We start from the raw sequence: 26,558 nt of genomic DNA, 5'->3' as shown, positions 1-26,558 counted from the left end.
TAAAACTTTATGCAGAGTAGATTAACCCAAAAAGCCTGAAATAGTTATGATAACCAGCACTGATTTGACTATTGAATGAGTTACTTTAATAATCTTGTTTAATCTTCATAAATTCCCATAAAGTGGCTATTACAACCATTTCATTTTAAAGGAACCAACTTGCTCAAAGTTATACAGATTGTCTATAGGAAGTAGGATAAAAACATTGTAAGTAATGACAAACAGCTACCATTGTAGAAGTTTAAAAAAGAGACTTGGCATAAGAGCTGACCTCTCCTAGAAGTCATACCAGGGAAAGGAGGACCACTGCTAGTTACATTTGTCTTCTCTGATAATGTATCTCGCAAAATACTAAAGCTCTTAAGAGTACGACCTAAAAATCCTCTCTTGACATTTTTTAATTCCAGTATTGAATATATTCTTCATATGTCTATCAAAATGCATCCTTTGTTCATTCATTGAAGCTGGATTATCATCAGATGCTAACTTTCTAAGTCCAGAACACCCACTTAAAGTATTTGACATTTGAAAGTGGTCCTCACACACGATGTTAGTAGTGATCTGAAGGGCGCACAACAGATTGTCTTTTGCAGCAATAATAAAATATCTGCAAATGAAATGTTCAAGTCAGTGATTTCAGGAGGATGTGATTTTGGTCATTTTATTACAATAGCTCAAAGGTAGAAGAGTGTTCAAATAATAAAATGCTTCATTAATAATTCATATTCTTTTGGCAAAACCCAATCCAACCTGAAGTCGGTACTAAGTGAAACATTTGATTCTTAGAAATAAGCAGCGTTCACTTGCACTGTCTTTCATAGACTTGAATCCCCAAACCCAAATGATGGCAATAGAATTCAACATTTCTTTCCTTCCATCTTTCTGTTTGAATTTATGCAGTTATGACTTCTTTTGTGGGCATGTGTCTCCCATAGGATAGCTACCTAGAAGCTCAAGGTTTACATGCAATCAACATAAGAGCTTATATACCAGAGTCTCCCTCTCATTCATTCAGTAAATATGCATATGCCAACCTTGTACGCAATGTAGAGACAGCAACAAATTTCTCTGTTCTCTGTTGCCTGTTCTAGGTTCACCATTTATTACAGTAGTCCTAAGTCTTGACAGCACAGTGTTGAATCATAGACCCATGGATGAACCAACCATTATGTCTTCGAAAAATGGAAATTTTTCATTCACCAGATCTGAGTCTCAAATGGAAACAAAACCAGAACCAGTGACCCAAATCAAATTACTTCAACTAAGAACAAGAAAGCACTCATTTTCTAAAGAAAAATTAAGCCAATTTTTACAGAACAAGGGATGTGTATCTACAGAAGAGAAAATTTTCAATTAAGACTCTAAAATTCCCAATTCAAGATAGAGATGTATAAAAATCTCTTAGAAAGATCTGCCCAGAACTTGTTTGGATAAGAAGAAAAGTGAATTCAATAAACTTCCATAGTCATCGAGCCTAGGTTCATCCTCAGTGCATCAACAAGCACTGATAGGAGATTAGTTCTCTGATAGAGAGTATGCTGTACCCTTGAGCACCGGCTATATGAATAACTCTGAGCTATAAATGCTTACTTCTATCCACGGAGAGTAAATAGTGTATTCAATCTTATGTCACCCCTAAGTGAGCAGAGCTAAAGCTATTCTTGGTTGAGACCTCCAGGCTTAGTAATTTATAACATATGTCTTGGTCTTATGTCTACTAGATAAAAAGTAAACCCTATGATTTTGGAAAATTCATTCAAAAATTGTCCAATATGGTAATGTCAACTAAATGAATCAAAATGAATAAGTTCCTCCTAGTAAATGTTTTGATTTAATTTATCAATAATGTCATAGAATTTACACTCATATTTTAACATTATCTATGTGTCTATGCATGTATGCATATATGTGTATTTGAAGATAAATATATAGAGAGACTGGTACTTGAAAATTAAAATTAATAGAGACAGTTCACATAGTAAACTTTACAATTTAACTGGGTTCTTTTAAACCATGACTCCAGTAGTAAGCTTCTATATGAACATCAAAATGAAACATCTCTGAGATGATTTTTGTGAGAATATTACTTTAATAACAGAACACTAAAGGTATCAACATATAATGCCAGAAATGGTTAAAATATCATCATTTAATCATTTTGCATTATTAATATCATCATTACTGTCATCATCTTCAGAATTCCTCCATTGCAAGTAGCAGGATCCTAATCTTAAGCTGAAACAATGGTCGTTAGTACCTGGTCAACACATATTTCTGACTGTACTTTGGGGTTCTTCTTATAAGAGTGTAGCATTCGATGTAGATAAGTGTTGCTTTGGGGTTACGATGTTTGGCTGTGAGACCATTCAGAACTTATTCTTTGCAGATGTTCCCACCCTGTCAGTATAGATCCCTAAGTGACTACAACAGGCCATGTTAAAGCGAGAGTGAAAGATATGGTAGTGTTGTACCCAACCCTTGAGACTTGCCTTGTTTGTCACTGCTGCGTGAGCTAACTTACCCTAACTAACGTAGGCAACTTAAATAATAACACATTTTATCCATTCATCTGAACTGAAATTTCAGGAAAATGATTTCCAAGATTGTTTACAGGTGATTACAGCAATTTTGAGCCCTCACCAAATGGTTAAAATGACAGTTTAGGCCACTCCAAATATTGGGTATTCACATGGCAATCCAGCTGGCAGTGGTGTGGTGGTAGTAGTTAGAGATGCCTTTTCCTGCCAACCTGTGTCTTCTATCAGAGAAGAAAACACTTGGCAGCAGTTGTCCACACATGTGTCTTACATCTGACTAGCAGTATTGAGTCTTCTGTCCCAAATGTAGAGCAATCAATGAGAGAAATACTGAAATTCCAAATACTGATTTAATTCAATCATAATTCGCTCATCCCCACTCCTCTGAGGAACTAATTTATTATTTCTGACTATGGTAATCTGATAACTGAACATGTCAGTATTCCCTTAGGGGATTAAAAAAGAATGGCTGTTTGAACCAATACAACTTTTACAAGACCAACAGCCCTAAGCAGAAGCAGATGAGCGCCTCCTAAAGGAAGTTCCTCTGTACCTATGCATTGTGTTGCAGTAGAGATTTTTTTTTTCTTTTTTTCGGAGCTGGGGACCAAACCCAGGGCCTTGCGGTTGCTAGGCAAGCGCTCTACCACTGAGCTAAATCCCCAACCCCTGCAGTAGAGATTTTAAGCCCACCACAAAGAGGTAGGTATATTAGTAAATCTCTGCTTAAGTGTTATAATGGATAATGTGTATGCTTAGCCACACTGTTAGAAAGAGATCTAATAACTTAATGTACACTAAAGAATGTGAATTAGGAGACCGCATAACCGATAATTATCACTCGTTATGATTATTCCATTTCAAGCAGTTCTTAAGTTAAAAATACATTCCTACAGTGAAAAATGAATAGTGGCCCCCTTTGTTTTAAGATGAGAAATAGGAAATATCTTACCAGAGAGGAGGGATCTTTTCTGCCATTCCATTAGGGCACTGAAAACGGACACAATTTGCATTAAAGACACGATTCCAGTTAAAAGCTAAAAGTAAATGACTGCCTTATGCCTCTGTCATGCAATCATGCAGACAATGGGAGGAACAGCAAAACAAATTCCTCTCCATGGAACACATTTTCTTTATTAATATTTGCAGTTCCCACTTTCATAGCACAGGTGTATTTAATTGCCTCTAAATAATACAATTCAAATCTATTCAGTGTTCAAAGTAGGAGCCTGGCAAGAAAATTCAGGCTTTGCTTCACTGTAAAGTCCTGTAGCTGAAGATTTAATATCCAGAGAAATATATTTTTAATTTCTTGTCACTGTGCTCCCTTTAGATTGACATTTGAATGAAAAAGTCCGCTAGCTTCTCAAGCACACGGTCCTGCCAACTCATGTCAGCTTTTACTTGTTTGTGCCAAATTCTAGGTTCTACTGAATGTTATACCATGTCCTGTAAGGATAACAATATATTCTCTTCACTCATTTGCTCCAAGATCTTTTGATATGAAGAAATATGCCACTATATATGCCAATATATCCTTTCAAAAGTTTGGTAACAGTAGGAACTCTTCTTTAAAATGTAATGGGTATTACTCTGTCTGATTAGGGAAAAAAATGCAGTCTACAAAAATCAGTTATTCCACATAGCCCACCCATTTGCCCAACATTTGGATTTTATCTCTGAGTATTAGTATCACAATATTTATCCATATAATATGATATTATTTAATGTTCTCACATATTCCAGGGTTCATCCATAAATGAACTTAGGAAGCCTCAAACCATAATTGAAGAAAGCATTGCATCAGCTTAGAGCCTGACTCTAGTTTGCCTGTCCCTGTGGATCACACGAAAGAAGAATACTTTTAATCCATGCTGTTTTAAAATGACTGTGGTAGCGTCTGATGTCAGGCTTTCAGGGCTCTGCTCTGTTTGTCCGACTTAGCATCTTGTCTGACTTTGAAGCAGCCCACGTGACATGACAGCCTTGACTAGACAAGGGCAGTTACACTTCCTCTGTGTCCTCAGCCGTGGTTATTATTTTGGTCTTCTGGGTCCAGCCTTTCTCACCAGAGTGAGATGTGTGATTCTGATTCCCAGTTCCCTGATGATCGGTTAGACTCAGCTTTGTATATTTGTAAACTTGGCCATTGCATGTGTTTTTGAAAGGTTTATTTTGGGGTCTTTGACCTATTTGGAGGGTTTTGATGGTCAGCTTGTTTGGATTTTTAATACATTCTCAATATTAGTTCCTTGTCAGAGAAATCTTCAATTCCTTGATGGGGAGCTTCTTAGAAATAATACTATTTTTCTATTTTTACTTTCCTTACTTATCCCTTCGGTAACTCATCAAAAAGTCAAAAGGATCACTGCCTACACCATTGGAAGTTAGAAAAACAAGGGGGGCGGGTGTTGCTGGCACCAGTTTTTGTGTAAAGTTTATCTCTTTGGAAAAGAGAAAGAATATAATCAGGGCTGACTATGGGCTGTCACAGCACCAGAACTTCATAGTTCTCCAGTTGCATAGCTGTAAGTGTATAGCATACATCTATCCCATTGACGTAAGTTGAATTAAAATAATATTTGACAGACCTAGAGTCCATGGAATCGTATGCGAAATTTCATAGTAAAGAGATTGGGTGCAAAATTGTGTGATGCTTGAAAGCAAATGTATGTAAGTGAGGGACAGACAAGAAAACAATGTGCATGTAAGAAAGAATGATGAGAAATTTGGACAGAAAAATAAATGACTTGTAGTTTTGATGATGAGAAAAGGGTGAGTTTCATTGTCTTGCAAAGTTCAAGCTTCTCACATACAACGCCAAGAGCATGAATTTGTGTCATCAGACTCAACTGAAACTTCCTCCCCATCCTCTTTTCTGTTGCTACCAAATTCATATACATTGTTCTGATGAAAGGGAAAACAGTATCTGAAGAAAGTAGAAATTCATAGTTCTGCCAGAAAATGTTCTTCCCAGCTCTAAACTTAAAACGGGGTTAGCCATTCAATCACAGGTTTTAATGTTACAAGCCACGTCTCTGACCTCAAATAGAATTTCTGATGAATATAACATAGTATGGTACTTTAAGGCATAAAGATTAAGTTAGGCATATAAAACAAGGCAGTGGCAAAAGAGAGGACAATAGTACTTGTTACTGCAAATATAATGGTACACAGCAAAAATTGTGGCATAATGCTTCTTTAGTAATAAATTCCAATTTAGTGGGTTCAGTGTGACTATTAATACATATTTACAAGTCTTCCCTAATACCTAGATTGCTTAAAGTATCCTTATGCCTAAGAATCACTGTGTCAGTTGCCATGAACTACAAGACACTGTTATAGTCCGTCCTTGTGTAGCATCCCCATGAACTACGTCTTGTGCCTTAGGTAGTGTGTAGCATGAAGATCTCACTGCTCCCAATCTTAGCTTCCTGATGCCCCTTATAAAGATCAAAACTCAATATACTTCTCTCCTTTTCTCATTCCTCAGCCAATGATCACAATCTATTGAAAAATTGAAAATTAAAATATTCCCATCCATGTGAGTATTATTAGCTTGTTTACCTGGGAGAATTTTCTAGTTTTAGAGAAAAGTCAGTCAGCCTGTTTGTTTGTCTGTCTCTGTTTGTTCTGTCTGTCTCTGCTCCCCCCTCTCTCTCTATCTCTCTCTGCCTCTCTCTCTCTCTCTCTCTCTCTCTCTCTCTCTCTCTCTCTCTCTCTCTCTCTCTCCCTCTCTCTCTCTCTCCCTCTCTCTCTCTCTCTGCCTCTCTCTCACCTGCTCTCCCACTCTCCCTGACTTGAGTCTTAAGCTATAAAAGGAAAAGACAGCTTCAGCTTATGGAAATGCCTGCCACATCATAAGATCAGAAGGACAAACCTTGAGGATCATAGTGAGTTCTTTACACCTAGAAAACTGCTTCCCCCCAGACACTGTAACCTTCTGAAGATGACCCAAAATAGGCTCACCCTTAGTTACTTCACAAAGTTGCTAAGTCCACCCTCTGCTACCTGTCATTGTCTCCTGGGTTCTCAAGGTCCATCAGTGTTCAGAAGTCACATTCTCTCCTACAGATTTCTCAAGCAGATATAACGTGACAAGTTAGTATGCTTATGAGTTTAACACAGTACGATGCTGTGTCCACATACATGATAGTTACACAAGAAAGACAGAACGGTCTGCCAACACCCTTCATTTCCTGTGAGACTTGGTGATCTACATTGGGTGCATTCTCTCAAATCCGGAGGGCCTTATTTGTTTAGGTTGAGAGAGGCCCCACTCTCTGTTCCTGCCTCCAATCTCAGCCGTTCCACTGGCTTTCTTTCTTTTCAGTCTCCCTTTTTGGGAAATTGAGTCTTCATTCCCAGAAATCTAAGATTTCTCTAGTATTCAAATGTTCATTTCATGCTGGATTAACCCCAAATCACTGACATTCCCTTTCAGGTCTTGGAGGTAAACCACGCCAATTTTCTTTTCCTTAACGAGAGAGAGAGACAGAGAGAGAGAGAGAGAGAGAGAGAGAGAGAGAGAGAGAGAGAGAGAGAGAGAGAGATGGTTCACATATAATTGAATATTTGTATCTAAACATTTTAAATATCTGGAGAGCACTTTTAGGAATTTAGGAAATTTAGGAAAAAATTCTATTAAATTTTAGAGAATTTGATATATAATCTTTACTTTTTATATAATCTTTACTTTCAAAATGTCAGATTTAATAATAAATAATATTATTCATTAAATTCTGTACATGTAGGGCAGGAGAGATGGCTCAAGAGTTAAGAGCACTGTCTGCTTTTCCAGAGGTCCTGAGTTAATTCCCAGCAATCACATGGTGGCTCACAACTTTTTGAAATGGTTTCTGATTCCTTCTTCTGGTGTGTCTAAGGACAGCTACAGTATACTTATTTGCATAAAAAATAAATTAATCTTAGGAAAAGTGGTTTTAAAAAATTCTGTATATGCTAGATGTTCACACAGAATTTCAGGTAATTCTCAAAATTATCACTGTGATATCATCAGACCTTCTTTTCATGAAGTTAAGTCATCAAAGAAGAAAACTTCACTGAGTTTAAAGTCAGAATCCTCACACTCCAAACCTCTGGCACTTTCTATATCATAACAAATTCAACTAGCTTTAAACACTGTAATTGATTTTGATTTTGTTGTTTCCTTTATTAAGTTTCACATTTATTAAAATTCAACCCAAAACATTCTTTTAATTCAAAATCATACTCTTCTGACAGGATGCCAATGGGATAGTTAATCTTAAATCCACTCCGACTAGATTGTGCTTTATAATGAAGTAGGAAAACAATCATAACCCCTCATACATCTCAGGAACTTATTTTCTACTGTTGTGTATTGATCAGAGCCTGACAACTTGGGATTAACAAAGTCTCTATCTTATTATACATTGCTGTTTTCAGAGGAGCCCATTTCATTTTATAGCACAGTTGGAACATCGCCTGGAAAATTATAAAACATCTCAAAATAGCTAGTAGCTATCTTAACTTTCTAAGGAAACAGAAACTTCTCTTATCTAACTCCAACCTCATGACTCTTCTGTGATATTTTTCTAGCCGTAGGTGTTAGCATCTGCCGCTATAAACTTGTCAGTGTTACTTGGTGGGGCTAAGGTGAGGAACAGAGCCAAGATCACTTGCAGTAAATACTATACAGCCATGTTCATGGCCATCTCCACAGCTTGTTGGTCCTTTATGGAAGAGCATACACGTTTAAGCTAGTGCTCATCTTCATGGTCATAGTCTTGAGATTGTATGTGTCCTTCTCACCCACATAAACCCATAAATACAGCACCTGATTTCCTCTGTGTGGAGATAGGACACTGCCGGTTGCTTTCTTTGCCACTTCCTGGTAGCTGTTGGAGCTGAAATAGCTCATCCTTTTCTCCTGGAAATGCTCTACCATCCCAATCTCCTCCCCTCCTCCTACCCATCTCACAAGTTGTGCTGCTCCAAGAAAACCAGAAAGAGTGGCAAAGAACAAAGTAGAACAAAGGATTCAGGGGAATCTAACCTGTTAATGCAAACATGTAGTCGCTTTGAAGAGTCTCGAGGATGCAGTTGGAATTTATGTTCCATTTGTTACAAATGGCTGAGATGACTTCAGACTGCAGGGACTGAAGAAAGTCGCTCATTTATTCACTACTTGTAAACCAGTGAGCTGCTTCTCTCAGTAAGTACTTAACACACACACACACACACACACACACACACACACACACACACACACACACACACACCATACTCCATTCATTTCAGTGTTCTTTTTTTTCCCTCTCAGATTCTTTTTAGCACTTTTATGACTGGCACTCTGGTACTTTCTCCCTTTCTACTCAACAATATTTAATTTAAAATAAACTTATTTTTCATAGATACCGTTTGACCCTAAGTCAAACAATTTGCCCGTATCAGCAGAGTAAATTCACCATTTCTTTAGTCTTTCAAGTGAACTTCAAATACAGACTTTTACATTACTGGAAAGGCATTGGTCTAAACATACCAAGCAATCCATCTACTGAAGTTTTTGAATTTTCAAAAGCCACAAGTCTACTGAGACAATTACATTTCCTCTAGGCATTAGCTGGACTTTAAGATACTGTAAGCACAAAAGCATAACAGCTATAAAACTCTGCAATCATAGTGGCCAGCCTCCGGTCAGCTTATTGATGTAAAATACAAAAAAATAAAATGCAGAACGCAGCTGTCCCTTCCATTACACTGCATAGCTTTGATGCTTTAGTAAATTCTCTATTTCATCATTTTACTAATTCATATGAAGATATGAATTAAAATATAAATTTATATTAAAATATGAATAACCAGTTGGGTTAATGTTTTAATTCTAGTCAAAACCAAGAGAAGAAAGTTATGAACTCCTGTTTTCAGGAAAATTATGAGAAGAGATAGCAGAAAATAAAGGTTTTCTAGGGAAAAGGGAAAAAGAAAAAACAGGCATATCCACTAGAACTATAGACTAGTAAGAGACCAAATGTAGTATTTTAAGTAATTTGAAATTCTTGATTTGAAACAGGGAGTACCAGAAGTTGGATTAATTAGAAGAGTTTGATAGTTCAAAGATTTAAGTATGAAGTGGGGCCATGATTTTTTTCCAAGAACCTTTTTAAGATTCACATTTATGTAGCTTAAATTTACCACCATAACTAAAGGTAATATTGACTAATTGAAATGATAAGCACAAATATTTCATAAATTACTCCATGGAAGCATGGAATATCAAGTTGATTCTTGGTAAAAATGATCACCAATTAGATGCCAGTAAATATTTATGAAATAGTAAGCGTGGCATGAGGTAGGCTCCTCAGTCTCTAAAGTCTGAGCCACTTCCAAAGGCAAAGCAACCCCGCACGGAAGGACGTCTGTTCCCAGTGCCGCTGTCGAGCGCCATGAGCATGTGTTTGAGCAGACCCGTCACTGCCACAGAAAGGGTGAAGTCTTGCTACTACCATCTTGACTACTGTATTAAAGCATTATCTCCCATGATATTGCCTGGGTGGTCAATCACTGAGACCACAGAGATGCAAATCCCTTCCACTACACAAGCTAAATATTCTAATGAGGCTTGCATTATCTGTGGCTTCAAATGGCTACTTTTATTCTCCTCAATGTTTGATTTTTTTTTATCCTATCTCCATGAATTGCTTGAAAACTATCAAAATGTCTTGACTTGTAGTTTTTTAATCAGCAATCTTTGTTTTAGAATGTTGCCTGACATTCTCATAGATCCCTAAGTCAGAATGTGTTAGAAACATTGTGAGTTATATCACACGTATAAGATCGTCTATATTTCTTCCAGGTAACTTGGCAGGGGAAAAGACAAATGAAGTCTTTAGTATTTTCAAGCTATGAAATTTAATATAGCCCATTGGAAATTATGATTAAATCTTTAGAACTTCCCTTTGTGCTGTCCACTATTCCAAACATTTTTATAGTACACATTCACATGTCACGAATCACACAGATAATTAAACCTTCCTTACACGTTCTGTAGTACAGATAATAATATGGAGGTTCCCAGAGTTGCATAACAGGATCAAAGCATTGGGCAATTAAAAAGGCAGAGCTCAGAGTATATCTATGATCTATATTATATTTACTATGGTCCTATTTTTATAATCATTAACAATTTTTTATTCTATTGATTTTGGCGCAGGGGGCCTGGCCCAAAGAAACCTGATAGAAATACTCTCTAATATACCTTACAAAGTTAAACTGTTCTTAGAAAAATAAAATTGCCTAGAGAGTTTTCATTGTGGCCACAAAAGAATTTGGGGCTATATGGTGAGAGAATCAAAGCTAGATCACAAAACCCTGTCTGACCCCAACTCTAATAGCAGTCATGTTATGGAAGCCACATTCATATTCTCTGGGTTCTGTTCTGAAAGTCTAAGATAATTCTATCTCTCTTAGTCATTCTTCAGTTTGATATAGAAGGTCAAACCAGTTGAGATGATATAAAAGGGTCTCAAGTAGGGGAGGGATTTCAAAAATAAAAACTACTGTACTAACATTGTAGGTTTTTCATGAAAAAGCCATATTACTAATAATAAATACTCATTCAGTTGTCCTTGGTCAAGTATGCAAATCATTTAGGAAAAAACATTGACAGAGAACACTGAGCTGTGTGGAGTCAGTTCATGACCTAGATAAACTATAAACACTAACAGTACAAATTGTTCTGAAATGTCTGGACAATTTTGAAGTTTAATCAAATTTTGACTGAAATGCTAAGAGGAAGTAGGGTGCCGTTTGCTTTTAAAAGGGGTTCAAAGGAGCTAAGTTTTCATAGTACTTAAGAAGGGCTTTCTCTGCCCTCTAATTATTCTTTTATAATTCAATAAGCATTTGTTGAAGTCTTCATAGAAGCAAAAGAAAGAGAGAGACTTATCAATCCAGATAGCTTCTCCCATGATGAAGGCAATGGGCAGGAGTAAGCTTGTATTAATAACTTATATAACAAAATAAAAGGTTCATGAATGTTCTTAACCAGACATATGTTCAAAGTGTCCATCTAGTGTTGGTGAAGAAAACAAAGCCGAGTCTATATTCCTAGTGGAGATCTGTAAGAACCACTAAGAATAAACGAGATTCATACAAGGCCTTGAGGTCATGTGCTGTCAGTCACAAGGCTTAGACAGACAAACTCCACACAAGAGAATAAATTTTTAAACGGAAGAGAATAAACCCCAAGGGAAAAGCCACCATGTACAGGACTGAGGAGATAGGGAAGCTCTCTTAAAAACAAGACCAGGAAACAAGTCAAGGATCGTGGGAGTTGTACAAAATAAAGATGAAAGTTTATATCCAAGAGCCCACAAAGCAAAAAGACAGACTGACACTCCAGCCAGGGAAATGGACATGTGGAATTGCCACGGAGAGAAACATATTGAGAGAAACAGAAAACAACAGTTTGAGAAGAAAATTAATGTTTGGTCTCGAGCCATGGGGATCCACTGGATAATCAAAGGGAAACTTCCTGTGGCTAGCCAGACAAGCAAGGCGCTTTGCTCACAGTGCTATCTACCTGTCACTTTGGGCAGTAATGAAATTAATGAGCCTGATGCTTCCTTTTCACAACTGGAAAGGCCCAGACATCTAGTTCTCCACTCAGGCACAGCAGCCACACAAGGCTCCTGTCAGTACAATCAACTCTCCAACTTGCAGGGATTTCTAAAAAATACACGGTCTTGTTTCTAGAAGAATCACAATGCACTGGGGGCAGGGAGGTTCTTCCAAAAAACATGTGATACAACTAAGGAGAATTTTGTTTGTTTGTTACAGATAGCCATGACCTTGAACTATAAAAGGACAGGGAACATATCCCCCTTTTCACAGATGTGCTCTTGTCAAAACTCAATTGACTTTTAATAACATTAAATTGCTGAGAAAAGAAACAAATATTGATAATAAAATATTGAATTACCCACAAATTACCAGCAGGAGCCATGTTCCATTTTTAGATTAGATTATTTTCCTTGGGCATCTTTGCCAAGGCAGAAAACAGATTAAAGAAATTTCTAACCAGTTCACAGCATCGAAATAAAACCAACATGAGAAGGGTCAAAAATCCAAAAGCTCCTTATTGCAACTTTTTTCTTGTATAGAAATCGAGAAGACACTAGCTTCCATAAGGGGGAAAACTAGTTAACAACTTGTTTTTAACTCTGAACTTAGAAATCGGAACTTGAGAGAGACCTGCTGAGGGTACCACAGATGAACGGGTTTCCCTCTAGTCACGAAAATGTGCTGTCTGCAGAATGACTGGGACCTGCTACAATCTTCCAGGGGCTTTGGGACTGTCAGCTGTGCAATGGTCTTCATATCTGCCAGCTCTCCTGGCATCCTTCCCATTTACCAAGGCTCCCAGAAGCCTACTGCTAGCAAGCTGGTGGACAGACCAGGCACCGTATCTAAATCCTCTGGAAGTTTTTATCCTCCCCAAAACCAAACATCATTTTCCATATCAAATCCAAACCTTCCAGTACTGTGAAGATATGGCCTTATCATTCGAAGCAGACTACTATTATTAGAGATACCGTATAGAATTATTTGACTAATCCACGTGCAGATAAAATGGCCATCAGTCAAATAACTCACTATCAAGGCTAATCGTAGCATTCGGTGAGAAACGTCAGTGCCTGAAGTTATTCCACTGTGTTTATAAATTTGATCAACAGCACAGCAAATACTGAAATCAGATTAAGGGGGGGAGTCCCTGTTAAAACTTTACTAAAGATCAGCTATCGGCTTTGTGCATATCAAAGCAATATATGTTTCCTGAAGTTCTGTGTTGGTTCTTAAGAGTTGGTGTACAGGGGCAGAGGCCCCATTTTATTAAAGTTTTCTTTTAAAGGAGTGCTCATTCACTAAATAGACTCAGGTTGCAATGAGTACATATAATCAGAACGTAGCAAGAAATGCCATGACCACTTCCAAGTTCTGCCTTGTTCATGTATATGTTAGAGCTACCCGAATAGAAAGTAGCTCATTACATTCTTTCAGACTTGGTGAGCATTCTGCCGTCATACCGAGCATTGATGTGCTAACCGCCACTGTAATGCATGAGCTTATCCATCTCTCCTACACTGACAGGAGCCAAAGAGTGTTTACCCTGAAAGGGCCCAGGGATGGTGGACATCAATGCCTTAAGTAACTCCTGGAGGGAGCATACTAGCCAGGCAGATCTTGCTAGTTTGCTTGTTGTTAGGAACAGAAATGGAAAAGCACACAAAATGGATCCCTAAGAAAATTACTGTGAGTGCCATTTGGTGAAGGGTTTGGGAATATACAAGGAGGCTGGTCTCAAGTCCTAGGGTTGAAAAGAAATCTCTAATGAAGACTCTGATGTCTTTATCCTGTTGAGTGCTTTGTCTAACAGGGTCAACATTGGGGAATCAGTTAGATTAAAAGTTTAGAACGCAAAGGAAATAAGTGGGGAAAGGAGGCAGGGAGAAGACCATACGTCCTAAAAATAGTATTTTCATGGTAGCAAGCGAGGCTTTGGAACACACTTTAAAACTCACCTCCCCCATGCAGCTCTGCTTGAATTTCAGGCCTGTTTATCCTGTTCTTCCCCAGCTGTTACAGGTACAGCCGTAGCCCCACTAACTTGTTGACTTTGTATTGCTTCCTGTCTCTTCCTAACCTTCTTATTGGAAGTGACTATTTCTAACTTCCCAGAGGCAAGGACCATGCTTCTCTCTGTCCTCTGTCCTCTGTCCTCAGCATCCACATCCTTCCACAACTTGACCACTCAGTAGATTATCAAGGAAAAAGAAATGAAAGCCTAAATGACCAGTTGGATAAAAGGCTAATGATGAATTAAATAAGCAAAAAGTTAAATGACCATGAGCTTGATAAATCAGTCAATCTTGATGAAATTTGCCCTGGGGTACTGGGTAAGGGGTGAATTGGGAACCAAATCGTATCCTAAATTCAGGAATTAGTTAATTAATTAATTAGTTAATTAATTAATCAATCCTTGGCCAGGATATCAAATTTTACCAACCATGTTTAAGTTTCTGCAGAACCTTGTACAGAAAACTGTTTTTCTCATGAAGATTTAACACTTTTAATATACTCTGAAGGCAGTGTATCATTACAAAAGAAATCCAGAATCCTTGTTCTAAACTATGAGCAAAAGAAAGTGTATCATATACCTAAGTGCCAAATTTTTCTTTGTATCCATTTAGCTTATTATGAAAAAATTTTCATTCTGACTTTTGTCTGTTTTGATCTGGTTACATTCTATATGCTGGGTTTACTTTTTCAAATTTGCATTTGATATTGTCTCCAGAGGTGACTAATGATATTTTAACCCACATATATCTAGTGTTCCTTTTTCCCACTCACATTCTGGAATTTGTGAAAAGCTTTAAAATACAATGCTTGCTCTGATTGTGTGTGTGTGTGTGTGTGTGTGTGTGTGTGCATACATGCTCACACGCGTGTGCCAGCCTTTATCAGATGATTATCCTGGTAGGTTTTTTAAATTATAAACAATTTCAAAAGCAAAGCTTTGAAATAGATTCTTTTTTCTACTAGTTAATGGCAAAATAACCATTTTCTTATTGTATTCTTCATCTGGGAGAACCATAATGATAAATAAATGATGGATAATTTGTGGTAAACTAGACATTGAAAAAACCTTCAGTGGTGTGTGAATGCACAAGTGTGGAATTTATTCACAAACTTCATTCCAGAGATGTGAGTGAAGGAGTGGCGCTTTCATTGGACAAATAGAGATGGATCAAATACAGAAAATACTTGAAGTCACTGCTAAGTTTTGACAGTGTCCATAGCAACAGAATTGCCCGTGCTGTGTTGAGGTTCCTGGCTGGTCCCAGACTCACACAAATGTCCGAGTTTTTATGCCCCAGGAAGGGAATAGCAGCGGCCCATCTTAGCACAAAAAGGGACCTGAATTTAAGGCGATCTTTTGAGATGATGAATGATAATGCAATCAGCACAAAGTGCAGAGTTGCCTGGGCATGCAAACGCAAGCCTGGGACAGGGAAAACAGTGAGCCAGGGCCCTGACCTAAACCGAGATGCTGGGGAGGAAATCCACAAAATAACTCAGGAAACATGAACTGGGGAAGGAGGGAAGAGAAACTATGGAGTTGGAGCTGAGGAGCTAGGATTGGGAGCCCCAAGAGAAGCCAGGGCTGGAGAACATTACAGAACGTTCTCACTCCTAGAACAGAGCATGGTTCTGTGGGTTTCTCCAAGCCAGACACTGATCTCTGAGTCACTGAAAGTCATGTCTTTGTAGGTGCAGACTTGCAGAGCCGCCTACAGAAGCATCCCTGGACCACAGGGTGCTCTGAATGAGTTACTGATACTGTGAACCTGACTGTAATGTATTCTGATGGGCAGGCTTCAGATTCGGAGCCCAAATGCCCAGACGAGTTACTAGGGAATGCTGGAGATTTTCCTCTGAAAAATGTACACGGTGCAATAGCTTGTTATTGTGGAGCTGTTAGCTCATAATTCACAATCCTATATAGAAGAAAAAATTTGAAGTACCCATGTTGAAAAAAGAAGACATTCTTGAGAGTCCCTTAAATAAATAACTTTCCTTAAAATCTATTTTATGACAAAACTCCCTTGGAGGAAACAAAGGATGCTTTCCAATATCATTGTGTTCTGTTTTGTTTTTCATTCTGGAAAGAACAGTTACCAGTTGGTTTCAATAGATATGCCCATGCAGCCTAATGTATACACAAGTGCCTACTTATATATAATAATATACACAATATATAATAGTGCCACATGGATTTCATCTTAAAATGCACTATGTTATGTTCCTGGAGCCATTTAGCAAAATGAGAACCTAGCTTCCTGTAATAGAGCAAATGACACCTACCTTATAGCACTAGAAAATTAAAATATTAAGGTTCACCATGAGACAGTCTCTGCTTAATTCGTATCCCAGTCTTGAGAAAAAGACCCTGCTCTTGCAGGTACCCACTACTGTGTTTGATTAAATAATTATATATTTCACTATTCATTGTATATGTGCCTCCATAGAAGAGTCACCTTTCTTAGTGAGGGGAGCAATTCTACTTTCTTTTCCAATAAAAGACCTATTAATGCAATTTTACTTTAAAATGGTAAGTAATCTTTTCATTGTGTGGATGTCAGTATTAATGCTCAGATCACAAATACTCTACAGCAAAAAAAACCCCAAGTTTTGAATCAGTAGGAAGTATGTTTCAGTCACAGAAAAAGGATGTATTAAAATGTTTTCTAAGTATATGCATATTTAAAATAATAATTACTATGTTAAATGACAACGAATCATTTTATACCAGTTTACTGTAAACCACCCAACATACTATATCACATAGTCAGTAATCCCACTGGGATTTAGCAAATGTATCTAGCAATTTTACATAAACGCCTGTCAATGATAATACTTGCCATAAGCCTAAAGAGTAAATATTAATTGACTAAAAAGGGAAAAGAGGAGCACTCCCAAAAATAGCACACAGAAGAAGAACATAATGATAGGAACAGGCAGAGAGATGCCAACATTTGTGGCCTGCTCTCGGCTTCCACAAAGCAGGATGTGTAAATCATAGGACTTTTTGTCTGCCTACCACCAGTCTAACTTAAACTATCATATTTTTTAAAAAAAAGTTTCCTTTGGCTTAATCCTTATGTATCTATTTGCCTTTGGTTCAAGAAATACAGGAAAAAAATAGCTCATTAACTAGAAAATTAAAAATAATATTTTCAGGGTTTTCACCCTTGTTTATTACTTTCTGCTGGAAGCCTTTAAGTTGAATGTTAAAATTCTGGTTTGAAATCTCACGTGTCGGTGGTTGATAGTGAGAAGCGGCATCTGAATACTGTGCCAACAAGCGGTGTTTTGATGGACATGGATTCATACCAAGGACATTGCTCCTGGCCACATTTTAGACGGCTGTTTGTTTGCTTTATTGGATTTTTCTTTCATTTAAAATGCCCTATTTAAAAAAGCCTCAAACCCAGACGTGACTTTTTCCTTCCTATGCTTCTTTTAGTTACACGCTTTTTTAGCCAAACAACCTAGAGACATTGAAATTCCTCGCGATGCTCAGTCTGTTAAGTTTTGCTTTGTAAAACCAAAGTGATAATGAACAAAATTGCTGTGAAGATTAAAAGAAACGCTGTGGCTAAACTCATCTCAGTGGTTAGGCCCTAAGAGGCAGCTTCCAACAGTCCAAAATGGATTCTGTGAGATTGGCTCGCCACACCAAAACTGAACTGAGTGAACCCTGCTCATGGAAACACTGTGTTCAAATAATTTTATCCATTAAAAGAAGCTATTTCCTTTACATTATTGTTGACTTCTTCATGGATGTACAAATTAACTAGAGTAAGGGTTTTTTTAATTCCATCTGAAGGTATTAGTAAACTTGAGGAAAACTCTAATAATTATATTTAAGATTAAAATTAGCCTGCACTCCAGATCAACTGAAAAGCAGACTTCCATTAGAAACACCTTAAGAAACAAAGGTCACAAAACGAACCTTTTCCAGTGCTTTGAAATCACCTTCCAGTTGCTCTCTTTCAGACTTCTTCCTGCAAACCCATCTTCCCTCTCTTTAACCTTTTTTGATTAAATAATGTTCCTCTGCTCTTACCACCTATTTTCTTTGTGTGAACTTGTCCAATCATCTCAGTCTTTTCTTTTGTAGTTTAAGAGGCCTTTATGTAGCTCTCTGAGAGACTAACACAAAAATCTGACTGGGAGAATAATTTCTGAGATTTAGAATGCAGGGCCATTATTAACACTGTCTTGCCTGCAGTGAGCACACTGCACCTCCCCCCACCTCCCACCCCCACCCCTGTTCACGCATGGCAGGATTTTAACTCAGTCATCAGGGGTAGAGTCAGCTAAGTGAAGGCTTGGGAATAATGTCATTGGTCGTGTGAGCTCGCATTGATTTCCACGTTTTAAAAAAAGGCACGGGTTGTTCAAATAGATTCACGGACATAAGAAAAACACGTTGTAGGGTGTGTACTTATCGCTACCATTCCCACAAGTACTTCTGTGGCTATAAACATGGTATCAAAAGTGGTAATTTTATACGTCTTTAGGTTCTTATCTAGTATCTAATAATATGCAGAGTGGATGTTCTTCACCACAAAGCTCAATGCAGAGAGAGCACACAAGAGCAGATTTTCTGTTTTGAAGAGAGGTTAATTTTAAGTGTTTTTACTTTATCAGAGTACTCCTGACTTGTGTTCGACCATCATTGGCACTAATGATGTTTATGCGGCTCAAAGAAAATTAGGCTTTTTCTTAATATTTCAGTGCCCAATGTTTTTTTCTTATTAGAACAGACAAATCTAATTACTTCTGATGAATCTGAAGAGCTGTGATTTGAATCATGAATAATTCCTTTCCAGTCAAAGTTAAATCTCAAACGCACCCGTGGAACTTAGCTTTTTATAAGCATGTTGTACACAGATGCTAAGTAAGGGGACGTTTTAACTCATAGCAGTTGGACAACTACAACAGAAAACTCTGTGTGTGTGTGTGTGTGTGTGTGTGTGTGTATGTGTGTGTATGTGTGTATGTATGTGTGTGTATGTATGTGTGTATGTGTGTGTATGTATATGTGTATGTGTGTGTATGTGTGTGTATGTATGTGTGTATGTGTGTTATGTGTGTGTGTAGATGTGTTATGTGAGAGTCATGTGTGTATGTGTGTGTGTGAGTGTGTGTGTGAGTGTGTGTATGTGTGTGTGTATGTGTGTGTATGTGTGTACATGTGTGCGTATGTGTGTGTATGTATATGTGTGTGTGTGTGTGTGTGTGTGTGTGGTATCTACTCTGTTATGTTAAACAGAGCCTAAAAATCTACCTCCTCTATCACCCGAAACTCATCACTTCCTCTTCTCCATTCTCTTTGCGTTCTCACTGCTTCAGGGTGTCCATCTTTCTTTCGATATCTCTCTTCAGAAATCTTGTGTCTCCTTAAAGATTCTTTAAGTCCCTGGATCCTATGCCTTAAATACAAAAAGAAATGATAGCTACCAGTACTTTGAGTTCCTGGTGTGTTCTGGGTGCCATTCTTAGGATTTTTTTTTCAGTCTATTAATTTTAATCAGACAGTATATTCTCCACTTGATAGAGAAGAAAACAGAAATCACATTAAGCAATCAGGGAGTAGTCATACAGCCTCTCCCTGGCCAAACCCTATACATCTCTCCATGATCTTTTCTCAAGGCACCAAGTACTCATTGCTTGCCTTCAACATGGTTGTAATTTTTACATTTGGTTTTCCATTCATGTGGTTAATATCTGCACATTCTACCATGCCAGAATATACTAACAACTATAATGTTATCAATAAGGAAGCATTCCAGTGAACATTAGTTAAGCTTTCATGCTAGCCACTGCATCTTAATAATTCTTGTAAGACTCACCAAGCTACTTGCTAATTTTTCCTCTACTGAATAGATGAAGAGGCTAAAGCAGAGGGGGGTTTGTACAAGATGCTCTGAATAAATGAAGAGTGAATGGGAAATTAGCTTGAAGCATATGGGAAAGGCAACGTGCAATATATGTAGAGGAAGAGGAAGAATCCAGGCCAGGCCTCAGCGCAGATAAAACCTACAGAACAGCACCACTGGGGCAAAACAAGCGCTGGGGAAATCCAGCCACAGGCCTGGGGTCTTCACTGTGCTTGGTTAACTGGTTCCACTGCTGATGTTCCTTTTCTGTCTCTCTCTCTCTCTTCCAGTGCCACCGTGGGCCTTAATAGCCATAGCCATAGTTGCGGTCCTTTTAGTCGTGACCTGCTGCTTTTGTGTCTGTAAGAAATGTTTGTTCAAAAAGAAAAACAAGAAGAAGGGGAAGGAAAAGGGAGGAAAGAACGCCATTAACATGAAGGACGTGAAAGACTTAGGGAAGACCATGAAGGATCAGGTAATGCAATCGTGCCTGTTCACAGACGCCCCCGGGAATGCGCAGTGGGGCTGTGCTCTTTTCTGCAGATGCTCATAGACATGGACAACTTGTGGCTACTGTTGTTTGTCTAGAGATGCTTGGCAGTCCTTTCAGGTGTGACTCGGTCTCCCAGAGTAGAGTGGAGTGGAGACAGACAGGTGGTATTTTCTCACCTGATGACACACATATACCAGGAGAGCCTTCACACAACGAGGTGTGGCTTCATGGGCCTAGCACAATAAGACAATTCCTGAATATTTTTGTTCCATCATCAGCCAGTCCTAATTGTTTAGAATTTTTTTAAAGGTGATACAAGGTATCTGAGTGCTTTCTGCCTTGGACGGGGGTTCTTTCTGCCTCAGGCACTGCTCTAAGTCTCTGCTAAAGATCTTCCTCCTACTTGGTAAATGCCAACATGCTATGCACCCGGCCAGCTCAGCCCTCACATGCCAGAGATAATAAGTTATATCTGGTGAGGGGAGATAGGATCCAGTCCTAAAGAACAAAACCGAGTCGAAAGACAAAATTATATTTCCTCAATTAATGATCACAATTAGAACCCGTATGTTGATAAACTATGTACCTGAGTGCCTTCCCATGCATAGGGATGATGTTTGGTTTCCCTGGCATTGCTGCCGATGTTTAACTACGTTAACTGGACAACTTAGTTAAGGTCAAGTTGAATAAAAAGTATTTAATGCTTCTTCAGTTTTTGAATAGTACTTACAACAAATGTTTCTAAATAAAATTTAATTCATATGAAATGAGAGTGTAAAGATTTTTCATCGAAATAATTTGGAAGCATTGTTTTCTATCAGATAATTTAAATGTTCTATTAATGCCCAAATAGGAAGTTGTGGAGGCAGTTTTGCTGATTGTTTTGTGGTATTAATTACTGTTAGCTGAATCTTTAACACATGCATCTAAGAGCAGTTTGACCAGGGCTTACCATAGCCTCATAGCACACATGTAGAGCATCCTGGGTTTCCACACATGGACTCTCATATTCTAACCCTCCTTCCCAGTGTGAGTGTTAAACTCCTCCTCAGAGACCATGCAGTATCTATGGACAGACACAGTCCACATCCCATTCCCTGCAGTTCACCTTGGTTTCAGAGCTGTAGAATGGATGAAAGTCTAGTCTCCTGCTCAGAGACCTTTGGCCTGAGCTCAGGGTAACAAAGATTCAATTTCTCCGGCAGTTTCTCATCAGTCACAGAAGCTCATGAACAACTACAGATAACTAAGAAGGATTTTCCCCTTCATTTAATTTGTTAAGTAGATACTCAAATTTTGGCTTATAGCAAGTAGAATTTAATACTGACATTTCTTCCTTCTTTATCTATTTAGTTTTTTAAAGACAGAATCATAATTTTTTATGATTATAGAAATAATTTACCTTGGTAAATACGGACTAGAAAATGCTATTTTAGCAATATCTTTGAAAAGAAAATTTTGAATAGATAATGCTATCGCTTTCATAATTATTATAAAATTCTATTGTGATTTTCTTGTGTCCTGAAGTGAACACGTAAAAGCATTGATTACTTTTTAGGTGGTAACTAAAGTGTTTCTTTCTAGGATAAGAGTGTTATATTTTCATTTGTGGATTTGTTCTGTACAATGTAACACTACAGTTGATGGCATAGAGCTGATATCCCCATTACACCATGGATAAATGACCAGGATCTCACATAGAGAGTGATGGTGACTTTCCATCTATCCCGCTCCTTCCGATGGGTTGGGGTAGAGGAATAGGAATCAAGTCATGAACTAGTAGAAAAGGCCAGTGATAGTCTATAATTACTTCCTTGATATAGCAAAGTATCTAGAATTTCAACCACTTTTGGTTTTAATTAATGTAAGTCAACAATGTCATGTACTCAGGGCTTTTAGCTAGGTATAATTGTCTTAATCTTCAATGTATAGAATAAAATATAATTGGAATAGGTGAAATTATGTTTCATGATAATTATATAATAATAGTATATGTTTCTACCAATCTTTACAAAAATAGCTAATAGCCTCTGAATATGAAGGCTAAAGATGAAAAAAGTTTTAGAAGAATGACATATCACATTGTGTCCCATAGTTCTCAAAATTATACAGATTAAATTCATTTTTAAACTCTGTGCTTTTGAAATATTTTAAGTAGCATATCTCAGGGAACATGGGGAAGGAGATAAGAACAGTGTATGGCTCTCTCAGTGAAGGACAGGACAGGGAGAAACAAGTTTTAGATAGAACTCCTGAGGCTATATAGGCTTGAGGGCAATCAATATGTTTTTATTACTTCAGAACATTCCAAACTCCCAGAAATTCAAATTTCAACGCTCATGGCTATGTATCTATATTAAGATTTCATAACCAAAAAATAATTTTTTAAAATTCAGCAATGACTTCAAAAGTAAACTCTAGATAGAGCATATTTGTATTCCAAAAGATCCATGTGTTGGGGTTTTTTATAATACCTTGAGTCTTTACATGACTAGCCATGAAGGGGAGATGATGGCAACTTGTAGAGTAAGAAGCTTAGACAGGTCATTTCTCCATGGTTCTCACTGATGTGCGTGGATATTTTAATTTTTATTTCTTCCTTCTATGTCCCCCTTATCTGTGTTGTGTCTCATGACTGTTCTGGATTGTCCCTTGCGGTAGGTTTCTTCTGCTACTAGATACCCCAATCAATGCTGGTGGCTGGGCTTACCATTCTGACATCAAAAGGCTGAACTCAACTGATCTTCCACGATGATGTGTTTCATTTTAAACATGACTAACATGGGCTAAATAGAACAGGATTCAAAGGTTTTACATTAATAGATAGGAAAGAAAATGCAGTCCTTATGGCGCCTTTTAATGTGCCTTAGCAAATCCTGTCTGAACAATGTAACTTAGAATGAGGAAATACGTTTACTGATGACTGTGGACTAGGTAAATATTGAACGCCAAAGCAAACCACATGCATGCCCCTCTAAGCCTGGAAACTTTATAAAACCCTGATGTTCTCAACAAAGCTTTCCTGTTACAATCTGCCTGGCTTCAGAGATGCTGGGCTTACAGGCTTTATCATCTCAGGTGGGGGTTTTTTTGTTTGTTTTTCCCTATGGAGGGAAAAATATTGCTCTCAAGATATTATAATACTACTGATTTAATAGGTCTGAATTTAATGTAATGCACAGTGTACATGTTAATGAAGCTCGACCTCTAAGATAGGAATTAACTTCACTTTGGTGGTGAACAGGAGCACCAAAAGAAATTATCAAAAATTTAATGAAAAATAGTTGCAGAGATGATCCTGCACTTTCTATTCTGGCAAAAACCACATAGGAAAAAAGAGATTTAGTATCTCAGCTATTTCAAATTGCATTTGGCTGAAACATGATGTATAAATTGTCAATTCTGAAAGGGGACTTTTGGAAAAGTATTTAAATTTGTGATTTTTTTTTTTTGAGAGAATGGGGTGACCCATCAGTATTTTCAGTCAGTGGGTCATTTAGGAATTTTCCATTCTTTTTTTTTTTAAATCAAAATATTAAAAGGAGGTGAACTACCCAAACCATAATCTCTTTATCCACATCCTCTAAAGCAGTGCTAAAGATTGGACATAGCTAGGGTTCTCAGGGACAAATGGAGGCCACTATCTAGAGTGTTCTAGTCAGACTCAGCCATATTAACACAGTTTATCAATATCTGTGCTGCTTCATGCTTTGGCCCCTTACAAAATTACTTTAATATTCAAGGAAGTTCCCAAGTACAAATTAAGCTTTCCAAATTCAATAGTACATGGCTAGCCACATTTGAAAATGGTAATTTTCAATTTCTCAGACTCATTGTAGACTCCTGAGATGTGTCAAAAGGCACAAAGGATCACACACGCGTGACGACAACTCACCTCTGTTCAGACGCTCTTCTAAGCAGAGAGCAGAACTAATGAGCTAAGTCAGCCTCACTGCAGATGGACTTGGGGGATCGTTGTGGGGTTAGCTGCGAGGACCCAGACTGGAAGACAGAGCTTGCTATTTCAAGCAGCACAAGAGCTCGCCATGCAAGTGATGAGGGAGTGAAGGAGGCTCCACTGAGAAGAGAGACAGCAGAGGGAACATCCATGTGGACAGACAGACAGACAGGAACAACAAGATGGTGAACCAGGGTCCAATGGCCCTGGGACCTTTGCAGCCTGGCTAAACCTCTCATATTTGAGTTCTGTAAGAATTCTGGAAGGCCAGCTCCAGAGCTGACACTAGTTAGACAACAGTAGAGAGTCACTAACGCTGACAAAATAGAGTGCAGCTCACTGCTTGTCGGCTCTATTTCTCGTCCTGTGAGATTCTGCAGTAGCAGACACAACAAATACGTGATGGCTTAATGGAAGCAGATAACACTCACTCCATTAAAAACACAAGCAATGTAAAAATAAAAACCCACAAAGCAGAACAAAATATGTAAGTGCTACTTAGATACCTTTAAATGTTTCAATTTTTCAAACATACCAGTGAACAGGGAGGTGGAACTTTTCGTAATTTTCTATTGTGAAGAATGGCGTTGCATAGAGTATACAAGTTTATCTCTACAATCCCATGAAGAAATCTTCCAGGAGCATAAACCCTTGTAGTAGAAATACCCAGCACAATTTTTACATTTTAGAAAAATATTATATCCTTTTCATTTTTTTGAAATACAGAAATTGTACATATTTTATGACATAATGACCTTTCAAATACTTTATTTTATGTTCTATCTTTTAGATTGAAAAATATATACTTGTATAGGTTTTCTAAGTCTAGCACCATGGCCCTTGTTGTGAATTTTATGCCAATATGAGATTTTCCAAAATGACAAACATGACTCTTCTGTCTTTGATATTAAATAAAGTCAAATCAGTTTAATTCAGCCTAGCTTTCTGAGGAGCTGTTATGAAAATAAAATGGTAAAGTTCAGCTGGAAATGGACTGAACTTCTCTCTAAACAGCATTCGCTGCTGGCATGTTTTCTCCTTTTCTTCTGAAACGTTACAATCATAGATGTGAAAACACAAAGAATTTCCGGTTTCCCGAGGGTCACTCAGCCACCTTTGACAGAAGCCATAAGGCAGCGGCAGGCCATGCATTCCATGTGACTCTCCCCACTGCATGCACCAGGGATGTTTTACATGGTGCCGAGCACCACTGCAGCTACGAGAATGTGAAACCCAGCCTGGATACAAGCATGTTCACCACACTAGAAAAACCAAAAGAGGCAATGCCATCCGAGACAAGACAACACCGAGCTGACGTTTTCCTTGCAACAATTTCATAGTTTTGCTTGCTACACTATCAGGGGGCTTCTGCCATTGCTTCCATGTCGCTTGCTGATTGGGGGTGGGGGGGAGGTTCATGCACAAGTGAAATTAAAAAACATGTGTGCGTTAGCAGCCAATGAGAATGTGTCAGACAAATAGACATCCAGCATCTTCCTGCTTGCTTCAAACAGCTTGGAGGTCTAACTATATGGCCAGTTGGATTTGGGCCTTGGTGAAAATTCGTCTGGATTTCTTTTTCGTCCTCATAGGCCCTTAAGGATGACGATGCTGAAACCGGACTGACTGATGGAGAAGAAAAGGAAGAGCCCAAGGAAGAGGAGAAACTGGGAAAGCTCCAATATTCACTGGACTATGACTTCCAGAATAACCAGGTCTGAGGGGAATGCGTCTAATTCCATTACATTTTCTGACATTACCAAGTAGGAATTGAAGCAAGATAGTCCTTAAAACATTTCGTTTGCTGTGAGCGGAAAATGCAATTATCAAAGCTATTGATGAAATCATTTCTAAGTACAGGCAGTCCCCTAGCTGCTAATTTAACTTCTGGTAATTAGAATTCACAGTATTCAGCCGATTACATCTACTTGTGGCGCTGACAGGAGGCAGCCAGAATACAAATTAACTCCAAGCCATCAGTGGTTGCTTAGAGCTCCCAGCCAGACCAGTCGCCATAGGTCCCGCAGTGTGAGTAGGAACAACCTTCTTTGAGCTATATAGACTCAGATTCCAAACCA

The 26,558-nt window shown here is 38.1% G+C and overlaps 1 protein-coding gene across 2 annotated transcripts in view; it reads left to right on the top strand.

Moving 5' to 3' along the window:
- Positions 1–26,558, top strand: part of Syt1 (synaptotagmin 1) — a 340,885-nt gene that overhangs the window by 172,457 nt on the left and 141,870 nt on the right. The window contains exons 3-4 of one of the 2 annotated variants that reach the window (XM_032912229.1): positions 20,320–20,504; positions 26,082–26,195. In XM_032912229.1, the coding sequence (XP_032768120.1) occupies positions 20,320–20,504; positions 26,082–26,195 (299 nt within the window). Of the gene's footprint in view, positions 1–20,319; positions 20,505–26,072; positions 26,196–26,558 lie in introns of both variants that reach the window. The other variant, XM_032912219.1, reaches the window with a different exon arrangement.

Source organism: Rattus rattus, chromosome 1 (genome assembly GCF_011064425.1).
Source record: "Rattus rattus isolate New Zealand chromosome 1, Rrattus_CSIRO_v1, whole genome shotgun sequence".
Lineage (NCBI taxonomy): Eukaryota > Metazoa > Chordata > Mammalia > Rodentia > Muridae > Rattus > Rattus rattus.
The sequence above is the reverse complement of the archived record's forward strand: the minus strand, read 5'-3'. Positions and strand labels throughout refer to the sequence as shown.